Source organism: Zootoca vivipara, chromosome 6, assembly GCF_963506605.1.
Source record: "Zootoca vivipara chromosome 6, rZooViv1.1, whole genome shotgun sequence".
Classification (NCBI taxonomy): domain Eukaryota; kingdom Metazoa; phylum Chordata; class Lepidosauria; order Squamata; family Lacertidae; genus Zootoca; species Zootoca vivipara.
The window spans coordinates 42,145,936-42,161,515 of NC_083281.1; the positions used below are offsets into that span (position 1 = coordinate 42,145,936).

The window sequence follows — 15,580 nt, forward strand, 5'->3', positions numbered from 1 at the left end:
AAGAGCAAAAGTTAATAAATACAGGAAGACCAAGTAGCCCCCAACTCCCTGCCCCTCCCCCCTTCTTTACTGTCCCAAAGTTGGCTTTACTTTTTAAAACACCCCTCCCCTTCTTCTCCCCTCCACAATGGAAAAAATGATCATATAAAAGCGAGCTGGGGGGGGTGGAGGGGGCGGCGCACAAGTGGGGCTGCTGGTGATGCACTTTAAAATTCCCAAGAACAAGCTCCTGTGCGTGTTGAAGGCAGCTCTGTCGTCTGCTTCTCCCCTGGAGTTTGGAGGGGCCTCTTGGACATCAGTCTGGTCAGAAGTAGCATTAACCAGTTGAGACAATAAATAAATAGGAAACAATGCAGTTAAATAGCAGTTCGTGAACTAAAAAGTGAAGTCAGTTTTTTTTTTTTTTAACAGCAATGTGAGAGAGGAACCAAGTTTTGTGGGTGGGAACTCCCCTCTTTGGCTCCACTGCTCAAAGGTTTTGCTGTGTGTGCCCCAACCCCAGGCATCGTCCACACATGTATGATGCTACTGGAGAGCTTCAAGTGTAAAATATTGAAAACATAGTATTAGTTGTTCTTTAAAAGCTCAGCGGCTGACAGTACTTTCATTTCGCTAAATACAGCATTTTAGTGAACATCTTTACTTGTATGTAGCGTGTGTGCAATTTTTTAAATTTATTAGTTCAAACTTACTCCACTTTATCTTCAGGTAAAACCACAATGATTTCTTTTAAAAACTGGAAACAGAAGCCCCAGATCCCACTCACCTCACATTTCTCTCTTTTTGAGGTATCCTTGATTTACAAAAAAGAAAAAAGAAAAAAGAAAAAAAGAGAAAAAAAGAGAGAGAGAAATAATTCCTTGAACACTGCTGGATATTCAGGTGTTGCTTTTAAATATAATTTACCTTGCTGAGATAGCAAGTTGAGTTTTTATAAAGATGCATTTAGGAAATAATCCTAAAAGATAAAGCAGGATCACTTCCTGCACTGCACAGAAATCCTATTTATATAATTTTTTTTAACTTTTTGTTTTTACATTTTCACATCTTGACCTTTTGCTTGCTTCTATTCTCTCCCACATTTCATTTTTTCCCTGGGCCCTCCCAGTGCTAAGGAGGTCACCAGAAGGCAAGTTTTATCTACATAAATATTCACATGAAAATAGTAACTTACAAAAAAAGAAAATTAACAGAACAAAATAAGGCAGCTTCATAACACAATTAATCTTTTACACTTTTAACAATATAATTTCTCCCATGTAGCATAAATATACATCCAATGTATGAAGGAGGGTTAAAAAATGGACACAGGTTTTTTTTGTTTTTCTGTGTGTATGTGTAGATGTGTGCATGGGGTCTTATTATTATTATCTCTTGGGGCCTGGCGTCTTGGGGGTGGCTGTGGTCGCTTTCTTAGAGATGGTGGGGATTTTGGAGGGCTTTGCCATGCCCCATCGGGAGCTGCCCTGCCCCCCCGTTGCGCTGCTTTCGGAAGTGTCTGAGCAGGCTGACTGTGTCTCTAGGAGGTCAAAGTCAGATGCGTCACTGCCCCGCCGGCTGCTGGCACGGCTCCCTGTCCGGCTCCCTGCCCGGCTCTGAGGACGACTGCTCGTTTTCTTAGGATCTGAAAAGTAAAACAGATATGTCCATCACCACCATGGAAGCCCAGGAAGGCCTTACAACATGCTATTCCTCCGTCCCTCGAGGGCAGCCCCCATCTTGTTTTCCAGCTAGATGCCACCTTCCCTTTAGACATCCTGTGTGTGCGCGCTGGAACGGTGGCCCTCACAGCTACCACAAGCAGTTGATGCCTGAGCAATCAGGCCCTCCCCACAACATAGCTGAACCTATTTCAGTATACTACTCTCTATAGAGATAGCCCTTGCTCTGGAACTGCTTTGCAGCCAGTGGGGGTGACAGTCAAACTGGCTGATGTTGCTGTATCACCATCGATGCTTCATTCCACTTTGTGGCCAGGCGGGGTCATGTGTGGGCTTCCTTATATCTTGGAGGAATCACTGAAGCATGGGGGCTTTCACTTGCTATTAATTTCTCAACAAAAAGCTCCTGCGTATCCCATATATATTTCTACTCAGAAGTCCCACCGAGTGCAATAGGGCTTATGCACAGCTATGTGGGGGCAGGACTGCAGGCTAAAATAATAAAACCTTGCATAAATGGAATTGGCTATAGTAAAGATGTGCTGAACTTCCAGTTGGCGCCACCTGCAATAGCTCTGACCCGTTGACTGGTGCACACAGAGTGTGCTCCCAAGAGCACATAAAACCAGCTGCAAGTACACTTAAGGCTTACAAGGGCAGAGTGAAGACTGTAAGCAGCAGAAGCCCCCAGCAGAAGCCCCCAGCAGCAGAAGTAACCCTCATCAGGTTAACAGAAGTAAAGGCTGAAACTCAGAGCACCTTGGCCCAAGTCCCACTCCTGTGTTCACCTGAATGTTCAGTTCAGTTTACTGAATTTGTTCATTGTTCCCCACAACTAAAGGAAGCCCTGAAGTGATTTACAAAACAAAGAATGAAAAGGCAATACATGCAGCATACAAGCAGGGACTGTGTCAATTCCAGAAAGGCACTTACCAGCCCGACTAGTTTTGGCACCTGAAGACACTGGTGAGGAGCTGTTACTGGTGTCGCCAGCGAGAGAAGTTCGGCTGGAGTGGAAAGTGGGTCGCTTCAGCTTGCTGCTTGAAGAGGGAACAACCTTGGGAGAAAGAGACGTTTATCTCAACAGTCATCATTTGCTTCCTAAACAGGTGCTGAGTTGAGAGGATCCCTGCACTCCAGCAGCCAGACTGCAGCCCCCACTGCATCTTAAAGGTCAACGAGGAATGAAGGAGCATCAAGCCCTGCTGCCCCCTCCCCATGAACCACAGAGGGGCTCAACAGTTGTTAAACAAGAACCCAGAAAGACCAAATTGTGGCTGCTGTAGCCAAGAAGTACCACGTGGGAACTTCTGTGGACATTCAGCTCTTCACCTGCCCACCCACCCCATGTTCCTCATGACCTTTAAGGTGCTGCAGGCCAAGAAGAGAAGCAGACAGACAAGACACACCAAGAAGGCCATTCTCTGCTATTAGTCCTCTTTACCAGCGCTGGATGGCAAGCTCATTAATTGGACCCCTGTCTTTGCCATCTCTAAAAAGGGCAGGAAAGAAGCTCCTGAGCACTTGAGGAGTATGAGCAGCAAGAAGGCACCTTTGGTGAGGTTTAGTCCAAGTCATCACACCCCTGTCCGGAAAGAGCAGGGGATCCGCTTGGTCCTGAAGTGGGCGGGATCCTGCTAATTTTGGACACCACAGCTGCAGCTCCCATTAACCTCTTTAAAGCAGGTGTGGAGCAGGATGCCAGCTACTATTTCAGTGGGAGGAAAAGCCATCCTCCCAATTCACTCCAGTTCCCAAGCGCTAGATGTGAAGAGGGAGTCCATTGCTGGTGCACCAACTGTCTCTGCCTTTCTAGTGGCGCAAAGCAGGGAAATGCTTAATCTAAAGCACATGCTTTGCACATGCAGAAGGTCCCAGGTCCAGTCTCTAACAGCGGCTCCAGGTAGGCCTGGGAAAGACTCCTGCCAGGGACTCTGGAGAGCTGCTGCCAGCCTGTGTTGACAACACTGGGCTAGATGGACTCAGGCAGCATCCTATGTTCCAAAAACGGCTTCATCAACTTGTTGCCTTCCAAACATTTTGGAGCATGACTCTGATCACCAGCACAGTGTGTCTTCTAAGACATCTGGAGGGCACCCAGTTGGAGAAAACCAAACTGAAGCAACTATCATTTCAGGTCTGAGCAACTTATATGGACACAAAGCTGGTAGCCCATCATTAATACCACCCCCACTCCTCCTGTTTGGCTGGGAGGGAGGGAAAAGGATGTCCATCTAACCCAGCCTCCTACCTCCAAGAGCAGCCAGGCAGATGTTTCTAAGAAGCTTCTCCCCTCCCAACATTCTCACCTGGGTCGTGTGTGGGATGACAAATTGAGGGGTTTCTGTACAGACACAGGCACTCATTTTCAAAGTGTTAACTTGGCTGTTTTATTCAGGAGCCCCGACTTTTAAGTGATACCCTCCTCTATCATTTCTCTTTCATTTAATGTTCTAAAACAGCCCCAAACTTGAAAGATTTTCTCACTTTGAACTCCTGGGAAAATGTTTGCTGTTTCAACACAAACTGGTTGCAAACTGTGTGTTAATGTTCTGTTGGTTTTGAAAGAGTATTTCGAAGAACAAATCTTTTTCTCTTTAAGAAACAGGAGTTAGAAGCCCCATGAGCAACACAGCAGCAGCCCTAGCATGGAAAGAGGTGTTATCAAGCGCTGTTATAACAAGGAAAGCATTAAGAGAGGGGAAAAGGAAGCCAAGGGGGCTCCTCCTTTTGCAACAGGGACTGGCCCATATAAGCCATACTCTACCTCAGAAGCAGACAGGTGGAGGTCAGCATTATCGTAGCCCCTCAAAGGGGTACCTGCCTTGCTGTTTACCAACCAGGGTTTGTCATAACTGCGAGTGAAGTGATGCGGAGTCTGTGAAATGGAAAATCCAAAGAGAAATTGAGGGAGAGGGAGGGAAGGGGGAAGGGAGTGAAAGGAAAGGAGGGGTGGGGCGGGGAGAGAAGTGTACAAGATGGAAGGAAAATAAAAACAGAAAACTAAATAAACCCTAAAATAAAATCAAAAAACACACCCAACAGGTAATGAAGGCAAACATACAAAATGGGCGACGAGATGAGAGTCACACAAGTAGGGGTTGTGCTCTGTGCCCACTGCCAACGTGGCCACCTCACCCAGGCCAAGTGTCAGGGGAGAAAAACTCTCAGGATCACAGAAGCCAGGAAAACAAACCAGGGATGGCCCAAAAATTAAAATGAGACACAGACAGGTGTAATTTGGGGGAGGGGAGGGGAGGGGAAGAGGAACTCCGCCATTTCACTCTACCCACCTGGATGTGACAGCATTTCATTGTTGTTGTGTGCAGAAATAAATGTTTGAGTGAACCCTGAAAGTTCTGTCCTCTGTGGACAGGCCCCACTGCAGACTCAGAGGCCTGTACCTGTCCTGGAGCAACTGAGTGACAGAAGCCATTTTAAATGGTTAAAGAAGCCCTCTCACCTTTGTCCCGCTTGCAGGTGTGGCTGGGGAGGAGGGCATCGAAGTGCAGCTGTGGTTGCTCTGGCTGGCGCTCGAACTAGACCGCGTTGGGGAGGCTGCCCGAGAGGAGGGCTTTGACCTGCGCCCCCTGGACCGGAATGGCGCCATTCCCTGAGAAGCTCCCTCTGGGAGAATGAATTTCTCTCGAAGTTCAAGGTTAGTTCTTCCTCGAGCTGTAGGAAAGGAACCACCATAAAACATGAAGAAAAAAAAGCCAAAGAAACCAGAGTCTGAAATATAAACAGATGGCAAAGCCAGGCAAAGCCAGATGCTTCTGACTCCCTGGTGCAGGCTTGCTGGGGTGTGATTTGGATTCTTTCCTCCTCCTTCCAGTTCATTTTCTGTGAGACAGACTCCTTGGTCTTCTCACTTTGCTACACCAGCAGCAGGTTAAAAGTCTCAAGATAGAGAGGGAAAGTCTTCCTAGGAGGGGAAAGATCTAGGAGCATTTTGCAGCTCATATAGAAGCCCCCACCACAACCATCATTCAGAGCAGTGGTGTTTCAGCCTGCAACAGGGCAAGTCCACACACAGCTTTTGACAGGACTCAGATATGCAACCTCTAAGCACGTATAGAGAGCGCCCGTCTCGCCTATACCACCAACGCCATCTATTACATCCTTCTGTACAATCTGCTTTACAGGCTAGTGAGGGACCCTTGGGGGTGGGGTGGGTGGGGTGGGAGTCTCCTTTACTCAGTCTCAGTTCAGCACCAAAGAATTCTGGAATAGCTCAGTCAGCAGAACATGAGACTCTTAATCTCAAGGTTGTGGGTTCAAGCCCCAGACTGAGCAAAAGATTCCTGCATTGCGGGGGTGGATAGATGACCCTTGGGTTCCCTCCCAACTCTACAATTCTATGACACCCCCCCCCCCAAAATGTGGGAAGCCTGCTGACCCAAAGCAGAGCTTGTTGAGCTGCTGGCACAGCACACCTAGCTAAGTTTATGTGGCAAGAGGTCTGGGGAACAAAGTGTCGTCTAAAGAGCTCTCAATTCATTTTCACCTGATTCTCAAGAAATGGAAGGAAATGAACCTGACTTAAAATTTGCAACCACGATACAGGAGCATAGGAAGCTGCTTTATACTGTGTCAGATCATTGATCCCCATAGCTCAGCATTGCCTACACTGACTGGCAGCGGCTCTCCAGGATTTCTGGCAGGAGTCTCTTCCAGCCCTACCTGGAGATGTCATCAGGAACTGAACCTGGGACCACTTGCAGGCAGAGCAGTTGCTCTCCCACTGAACTACACCCCTTCCCCAATTTTCAGTTTCCTTCCTTTGCAATTATACCACCTGCTTCTTAGCAAAACAGTGCATATGCCGCAGTTTTACAGGAAAAACAGCAACAAACCTAACAAACAGATATACACAGCAAGGAGCAGTTTTGTTAAGTGAGCAAGACACCATGCATAAAGCCTTGCCAGGCAGAAAAAGGGGCAGCTGGAAATTCCACACATTATCCTACCCCAAGACAAGCAATTGCAGCTGCCAAGGGGGCTTCCAGAGAGGGGCTTAGCTTGCAAACGAGCTATTGAGAATACTGCAAGTGGGTTGTTGGCAACTGGGTTTATATATATATATATTTATCAGATTTCCCCCAGTAAGATCAAATTCAGAGTTGGTACAAGCTGGTTTTTTGATGCCAACAATGTTGTGTGGACTCTGCAAAACACTTGCATGCATCAGGAGCACTGATTCCATGATAAACTCCCATCTGGAAGCACCCCTAGGATTGCGTCAGAACAATCTGTGGACGCCTAGCAGGAGTGCTCAAGAGCAGCACCGGGAACAGAAGAATCAGCATTACCAAGAGGCAATCAAGAAACAGAAATCCTAGAGCAGCTTTCTTGAACCCTAGGCCCTCCATTTGCTTTGAACTACAACTCCCATCAGCCCCATCTTTCATAGTGCATGTTAACTGGGACTGATGACTGTTGTAGTCCAAAACATCTGGGAAGCACTGACTGGCGAAGACTATCCCAGAGGTTTTACAACATGGCAGCATGCAGCCACATTCAGACAAACGATCATGGAAGGGGAGGGCAAAATGGCCACCCAACAGCCACAGGCCAGAAGGAATAAACTGTCTTCAAAGGAAGGGGGCCCAGACTTCAGGCTGAAGGGTTGGGTGGGTAGCCATCCCCTCTCAGGCCTCTAACATCAGCCTTTGTCTTACAGAACACCATATTTACTTACTGGCAATTTCCAGAAGAAAAGGTAAACGTTATAATGGAAAAGGGGAGGAATTTTGGGGGGAGATTGAGGGAGATGCAGAAAAGGCAAGAAAGGAAGCTAGTCTGGTGTTGAACCAGGGCCCAAATCCCTGCTCCTCACTCGGGCAAGCTGCTCTCGCTCAGCTGAACCCATCAAGGCTGCTGCGAGCTTAAGCTGGTGCAGAGAATACATATTGCCACCCTCTCTTGAGTCCTTGGAAAAAAATGAATGGTGAGTTCAGGGCCATTGTGACAGACAGGAACAAGATGAGGCAGGGGCTGTGAAGCCTACTCACCTTGCAGCTTTCAGCCCAAACCAGCCAAAAAACAACAACTCTGTCTCTCTCTCTGCCCCCACCCCATGCCCTTCACTACAGCAAAGTACTATTCTGGGCCAGAGGGGATGGTTGGGAAGATCAAGGCAGGTTAGAGAAGCAAAGCCATTCCCAACAAGTGGAAGAGGAGTAGTGAGAGGAAGCCAAGAAAAACCGCCAACCTATCGGAGACTGACTGGCAATCGAAGAGCTGGAATCAGAGCGTTTTATTTTACTTCCCGGGTGGTGAACTAGAATAAAGAAAATACATATATACAAAGAAAAGACAGAGCAGGAAAAACAGCAGTGGGGGTAAAAGAGGAGGAGGAGGAAAAAGGCAAGGGAAGTCTCTTCCACGCTGGCTGGCATGCAGGGCAGCCATTTTAGAGGGAAAATGGAAGGGGTACCAGAAGAGAGCTCAGCCCACAGATGTGAAGAGGTGGGTGGGGGCTCTGGTGGATTCCACTTCTCTCCTCCTCCCCCCCTCCCACATGTGAGTGTTACATAGGAACTCCTAGTCAAGTACTTTTTGGTACTTATGCTGACATTCAGGATGGACTAGGGTCTGCCCAAGACATCATGGTGTTTGCAGCAGAGAACCTCACTGGCACTTCTCTCCCACTCATCAACACAGGACAATGCCACCCTCCTCAAGAAGTCCTTGGCCAAGCCACTTTTGACTGACCTCGAGAAGACTTCCTGCTGGGTTGGGCTGTGCTCCATGGGTGGTCCTGGCCCGCTCACTGTTAATGGCGGACACCTCACAGCCTTACACTGGGGGATGTTAAGAGCCCCATGTTTGTTAAGATTCACTCTCCATTACTTACCTCTGCAAGGATCGTTCTTCACTAAAAACTCATCCAGGGCCATCCATCCTCCACCAACGCGAACCATGACTGTGCTACGCAAGATACGGACCAGCCGCAGTTGCTGCGAATCACCAAACTGTGGAGGGAACAGCAGAAAGGGAAATGGTTTAGATGACCCCCGAAGTCACCTTGCAATTAAAAAAGAAAGGTGGCAGTGCAGGGCCACTTCAGGTGAGGGACTGCAGCAGGATGGGCTTTGACACTGGGCCTCTCTCCTGAACTTACTAGCTGCCTTCAAGAAATTTAATTTTTTTAATGTCTACATGGGTTCATTATGGATGTTTACATTTTAAATGTTTGTATAACTGGTTTTCATGCTTTGTAAACCACTTAGAAGTCTATAAGCGGTATATGGATAAATAATGGTGGTGATGATGTTAATAAAACCAGAGTGGATCCATTTTAATGCACTGCTAACTATAACTAAATGAAAATGAAGGAGGCGCACCCTTGTTTTGCTGGAGCTACCTCAGCTCAGTGGCAGGGCACCTGTTCTGTGCCGAAAAGACCCCATAGCCCATCCCTGGAAGCATTTCAGGTTAAAATGAATCAGGCAAGCAGTAGGTGATGGGAAAGGCCTTTTCTCTCTTCCTGCCAGAGACTGCCCTGGAGATCATCGGCTAGACAGTTAAGGTTGCTATGGACCAGACAGACCAAAGGGGACTCAGGGTGAGGTAGTGCCCAATGTCCACATTCACCAAAACTATCTCCTCTGCAGTGTTTGTACATCTATTGTGCTCCCTTAAAGGCTTGCCCATTTGTCTCTGGGCCAACTGTAAGCATTGTGTTATGTGGAAGATAAAATAAAGCCAGAACTTCGAACTTCTGAGCAATTTCCCAACAAAGGACTTGGGGGGTTGTTTGGAGCATGGTTCGAATTCAGTTGCATGCCAGTCTTGATACAGTTCATTTCTGGAGAGAGGACAACTGGAATTCAAATGAATTTCAATAACAGAATCCCACCAATCACTCTCATCAAAAAGGAGGGAAGCCCTTCACCAGATCTGAAGACCCATAAAATTAATGGTACATGACATCTCCACCACCACGCAGCAGAAGAGTTAATTGCAGCAGCCAGAGATGTGCAAACCTGCAAAGTGGTAGCCTTAAGGATCAGAAATACATTTACTGCAATGATCACTAGCAGTATGACATCTCCACAATTTGAAGCCTTGACCAATGGACCAAGCAGCATGTCCTGCCTCACTAGAAATCTGCTCTGCAAAGATCAATATCCATAATGCACACTGGAAATGCCAAGTGCTATATGAATATTTTTCACTGCCCTTAATTGTCATCACCCTCATGGTAAAGTAGGTAATTTTTACCCATGTTTTACAGGTGAGGAATTTCTCATTTCTACATTACAAAAGTGAGGGAAGGTAACTGCAATCAGCTGCATGGACCTTCTCTGTGTTTTTGGCTCACCGTTTGATTTTTCTGACTTTAACTTTAACTGTGCTCTTTCCTACCAGTTCAAGGAAATTCAAGTTCTTTTTATAATGTTAGGCTTTGAGGGCTCATTTGAAGTAAAAACAGTCCACCCTGTCCAGCAAAATTAAGGCACTGAAGACATTACTTTCCCACTATCTTATCAAAACGTATCTCACAAAACAAGTTTAAAATGGATTTCTTCTCTGTGTTGCTGAAACTCCCTCTGGAGTTATGATTTGGCTCAAAATTATGCAGGAGGAAATGAGAAGCATTTTTTTCATTTTATCTTCTTGAAGCCTTGAGTTATTTGATATGATCCATGCAGATGGCTTGAAGCTTTAGTGCTAATTATGGAAGGAAATTATCCAAATGGATTCAGCGCTTGCATTCCAAAAGCGGTGGAAAATTAATTGGAAGGCATCCAGATACTGGTATACAGAATACATTGCAAGAATTTCAACTCTGTGAAAGAGGCACAGAAGCTACACCTCCTGGAAGAACCAAGAGATGATGCATTCTAAGAACTAGGTATCCTGCTGGTCTCTTGCTCTGATGTTACAGTGGAAGGACCAAACTTGTGAAGAGCTGCAAGAGAAATGTGTCCTCTTGCCTCAAGTATGATATTAGAAATCTGAAGGTACACAATGGAAATGATAATTAGCTCACTGAGCCTGCTATTCACATGCCTCAGGGGCATGGATTTGCATGCACAGTATGTTCTGCTCTATGTGCCCTTGGTCAGTTCTGGATATTTTATTTTGGTGGTTAACAGCATAGCCTCAGTTGCTAGTGATTGAAAATATCCATCAATCCCCCACCGGAAAAGTTATGTGGCAGGTTCTGAAATCATAGGATTATACAGTGCTCAGCTCCAATGGGAATCCTTTCTCTACACCTCTCAAATATGTGGAACTGAGCTTACAGAATCAAACTGTGATTGTGCTCTAATACTTCTTATGGCTGAACAATGGGCTTCAGAGACTGGTTCAAGGGCTACAGCCTGGTTCAAGTTAAGCCCATTTGAGTTAGCTAGCCAGTTTTGAGGCATTCAGTCCTGCCAGCACAGTTTTCCAGCTTAGCTGCCCAAGAAGTCAAATATAAGTTACTTTAATGCAGACTTTGCCAATATGGTGCTCTTCAGATGGTTTGGGCTGAAACTCTCATCAGTCCCAACCAGCACAATCGGGGTTGACTGGAGTCACAGTTGAAACCATCAGGAGGGCACAAAGTTGGCGAAGGCTGCTTTACTACCAAGAGTTTCAATTTTCTAAAAAAGTGTCTGGCACACAAAACACATGAAAGTTCCTCCGTGAGTGCCCATGTGTGTGTCTGTCACTATGGGTGCATTTGCACATTTGTAGCGTTGCTTCCATTCCATTCCTTGATCATTATGTCACTGTATACCAGAATCTTGGCTGTTACTACAGGCAAGCTCTTACCACAGCATCCACACCAGCACAGCCACCCATAGCAATGAAAATATCAGTTTGTAAAGGGACAACACATGCGATTCTTTTAAGGGAAACAATCTATAAAAGGATGTAGAGACAGCATTGCAAGGCACACTGTACCTGGTTGCCGAGGAAGAACTACAAAGGAGAAGAAAGTACAAATGAAAGAGAGAGAGAGGGAGGGAGGGAGAGAGAAAGAGGAAACAAAAAACATTGAGCAGCATTAACAGAGCATCACTATGAAAAATGTCTTGTTAACTACAAGTACCACTGATGTGTATAGTCAACATTACTCAGCATGCTAAATGTCACATTTTGGTACTTTTATACATATCTATATTAACGAACCAAGCCAAAGATCTTGTACACTTTAGAAATGTGACAAGGGCCAGTGCTGGTTATTTTACACACTCCACTCTTCAGGGCAAGCTCAAGATATTTTGCCAACCCAAGTGATAATTATAACCCCTGCTTTGTTCCTTAAAAATGCAGCCACCCACAAGTGGCTGCTCAGATTGTTTGCACCTCGGCTAAAACTGCACCCGGTTCAGGCACGTGGGGAAGCTAAGCTAGATGGCTCTATTGCCAATGGAAGATGCTGAGAACTTGAGACAAAAACAGAAGCAGCACAGAAGTCTCCTCTTTGAGACAATATCCCCATGAGCATTTTCAGAAGGAATATGTTTAAATCTCAGAGGAACACACAGGGCTGGAAAGTAAAACAGGCAAAAGGAAACACTTCCCACCCACCCGCCCCAGTCAATCATGGAGTTCCCTGCCACAGAATGAAATGGAGGTCCACAAAATGAAATTAGAGAACTTTTTTTAAACCCTTTTTTAACCCTCCAACTGTCAATGCAAGCAAAGCCCCCTTCAGCTTACCCGGTATTTGTTCTCTCCAATCTGCTCCACTTGGAATCTCTTTGCGCATTTACACTGAGCCACCTGCCTGGTCACCTGTTGGGTAGAAAGAAAAGAAGATTCCATTAGGCTAAACTACAGGAAAGCTCTCCAACTGGTTTGAAAGGTTTTTGTTTTTACTTTAAGGCAGTCCCTACTGAAAAACCACAAAGGGTGGGCAATATTGTCCCAATTTATCTTCACCACAACCCTGTGAGGATAGGAAGATTAGTGGTGACTGGACTATGGCTGTTTTGGTGAGCTTCATGGTTGAATGGGAGGGATTTTAACCCAAGACCCCAGTGGAACAAGTCTGAGGGTCTACTTATTTTTATTTTTTTCTCAAAATTTTTTATTGGTTTTATAATTTTATAAACACACATAATAAAACAATAAACAAATAACTACACAATTACAATATAAACACAACAAAAACCCCCACATAAAACAAAATATCTGACTTTATAAATTTTTATTCTTTTCTTTACCATTTTGGGGTGACTTCCTCGGATTCTCTATCTGCGGTTCATTATAATTCATCTTTAGTAACTTCTACCTCATAACTATAAAGCATATTACAAATCTCCTTAACATCCTTTCCTACTATTAACCCTTTAACAATCTCATCTCATATTATTTTTAAACCCTTAACATAACTCTTATATTACAGCCTATAACTACTTCCAAGTCTATATTAAAACTTCAAATATCTTTCTATACTATCCTCTTTTTTATCATTATTATTATTTCTCCTTTCCTTTCCTTTCCTTTCCTTTCCTTTCCCACTCCTCCCATTCCCCCCAATCCTGGGCCTCCCCCTGCCACTTATTGCACCCCACTGCCTTCCCCAGATAAGATTCAAAATCCCGTTCTACTATATATTCATTTTAAAGATTTATATCCCTCCTGTCATCACAAATTATCTCAGGGTGGGTTGCATGAAATTAAAATACAACAAAGCAATAAAATACAATTAACACCATGAAAACAACTCCTACTGTTTTTTTATAGCAACTCTCTGGAACTCTGCAGCTACATATGTAAAATTTAGTAGGCCTGGAGGAGTGACCTAGGAATTTAACAAAGGTTGGCACCAGCTGAACCTTAGAGCAGAGTGTGTTCCACACCTGGATGTTATTGCACTGGCAAAGTCTCTCACTTCTTGACTCAAGTTCTTCTCACTCTCACAAGTTTTGATTCCTTGACTTTTTACATACAAAAGAGATGTGACAGCCCTGAGCAAATGAAGGCTGGCACTTGCGACTATTATGATTATTCTTATGGCACTATCCATGCATGTGGTTCTTTGCAAAGTATGAGAAAACAGGTCCCTTTCCCAATGAGCTTACAATCTAGAAAAGAAGTAACAAGGAAGGATAGCAGGAGAAGAATATGGGGCTATTGAATTAGGGGGTGGAGACCAGGTGGTGGCTTTGCCAAAGGCTTTCTGGAAAAGGTGGGTTTTAAAGGGAGGGAGGGCAGGAAGATCAAGTAGGCATCCTTCCACAACTTACACAGCACCAACTGCATCCTAGGTGCTTGCAGAGCAGTGTGAGACTGAAACAGCTTAACTATCTCCATAGCCCCTGGATCCCTGCTGCCTTATCAAAATGTCTTACCTCATCCTCAATTTTGTCTGCATCTGTTGTTGGCCGATAAGCATCTTTGTTAGGGTGCAGAGCAGCTACAAACTCATAATAGTCAATGTAACCATCCCCATCACGGTCAAAGATGTCAGCTACCGCAGTCATCTCCAATTTAGTAGTGGGGAATTCTGAATGGGAGAGAAGAGATGGAAACTCCATTACCGATTCCAAATGCAAGATTTGTCAGACATCTTTGTGAGGCAGTGACTGGCCTAAGGTCACCTAGTGAGCTTTATGGCTGAGTTGAGATTTGAACCCTGGTCTCCCAGTTCCTAGTCCAACACTCTAAGCACTATTACTTTTATTACAGTTTTTACACTATACTGCACCACAATGGCTCTTCTTGCAGGCAGGGCTGTTTGCTTGACACTAAGCAGGAATTGCTTCCTGCTCCTCAATCTGGAAAAAAACTAAGCCTGTAGGTAAAGGCAGCTGAAAGTGTTTTAAGCATTAAAAGAGGTAGGGGGCTTACTGGATGCCAGGATGCCATCAATGAACTCCTGCCGCGTGATTTTCCCATCTTGATCTTTGTCAATCCGCCGGAAGAAGTCCATCACACGTGACTTCTTGTGGTTCATCCAGCGCATGTACTTCTTCCGCCATACATCAAAGTCAAAGTTTGCAAACTCTTTCAACTGGAGAAGGGAAGAGGAAAGGCTGTTTTACATCTCACTTGGAAAGAGGATCTACAAATATTTACATCTCCTAAGATGCAGGAGGCAGCAGTACAGCTCTCTCTTCTCTCAAAGTGTAGGATTTGTCTGGTTGACACTAAACTCACAAAAATAAGGAAGGGGTACAGTGGGACTGTGCATTTAGCCCTGGCCCCTCACGTCTTTAGGGGTGAATGTCTGTAGTGGGAGAAGCCATCTAATGGCTTCCTGTGCAACTGAGAATCCTCTTTTACCAGGGCTTTTAATTGTACACCAAGGGCAAGGGGCCAAGAGCAATTGCATGGATTTGGGGTGGGCTAAAAGTATGCCCTGCCAGCTCCCATCCATCTGTGTTATTTCTTCATCTTTTAGTGAGTAATGCCAGTCCTATGGAGGACTGGGAATGTTGGACCTTGTTCCCCGAAAGCAGCATGGTTGAGAGGAAAGCAGTTAAGATACAAATTCCACACTTGCCCCTTTGCCCTGCTCTACATTTTGGGCACTGCTGCTGTTGTACAGACTTCTTTGCATTACCTGTTTTACCTTCTCTAATTAGCTAGTATTGTCAAATTGTAAATGACTGTAAACTCATATATGAATAAAGAGGCACAGAAATAGTTATTATTATTATAGTGGCATAAAAACCAGTAATTTTTCTAACTTACACAAGGCAAAACGATCATGAAGTGGTTTAGTTGCTTTTTAGGGGGCAGGGATGGGTGAGGCCCCTGCCTAGGCTTGCTCACCCCAACAAGCACACCCCACAGCACCAAGAGGGAAACAGGAAATGTGGTTAAGACTTGCAGACCCTGAAAAGCAGCCTTAAAGCAGGGCCAGTTTGGGAAAGGAAATGAGAAGGTAGTTTGCCTTCCCCTGCTCCAGCCTCACTGCAGTCACCTCCTTTCCCCAAAGGGAGATGGAAAGGCTATATACA

At 45.3% G+C, this 15,580-nt stretch overlaps 1 protein-coding gene across 18 annotated transcripts in view; it reads right to left on the reverse strand.

Moving 5' to 3' along the window:
- Positions 1-356: 356 nt before the first annotated feature.
- The window catches only part of MACF1 (microtubule actin crosslinking factor 1), a 291,507-nt gene continuing 276,283 nt past the window's right edge, over positions 357-15,580 (reverse strand). For 12 of the 18 annotated variants that reach the window (XM_060275855.1, XM_060275856.1, XM_060275857.1 and 9 more), the window contains 10 exons: positions 14,466-14,628; positions 13,967-14,121; positions 12,330-12,404; positions 11,568-11,585; positions 8,521-8,638; positions 7,876-7,944; positions 5,125-5,336; positions 4,429-4,539; positions 2,595-2,718; positions 357-1,624 (listed from right to left, as the gene is read on the reverse strand). In XM_060275855.1, coding sequence (XP_060131838.1) covers positions 1,368-1,624; positions 2,595-2,718; positions 4,429-4,539; positions 5,125-5,336; positions 7,876-7,944; positions 8,521-8,638; positions 11,568-11,585; positions 12,330-12,404; positions 13,967-14,121; positions 14,466-14,628 — 1,302 coding nt within the window. In that variant the 3' untranslated portion in view covers positions 357-1,367. The remainder of the gene's footprint in view (positions 1,625-2,594; positions 2,719-4,428; positions 4,540-5,124; positions 5,337-7,875; positions 7,945-8,520; positions 8,639-11,567; positions 11,586-12,329; positions 12,405-13,966; positions 14,122-14,465; positions 14,629-15,580) is intronic. The other 6 variants (XM_060275863.1, XM_060275862.1, XM_035119740.2 and 3 more) reach the window with 3 other exon arrangements.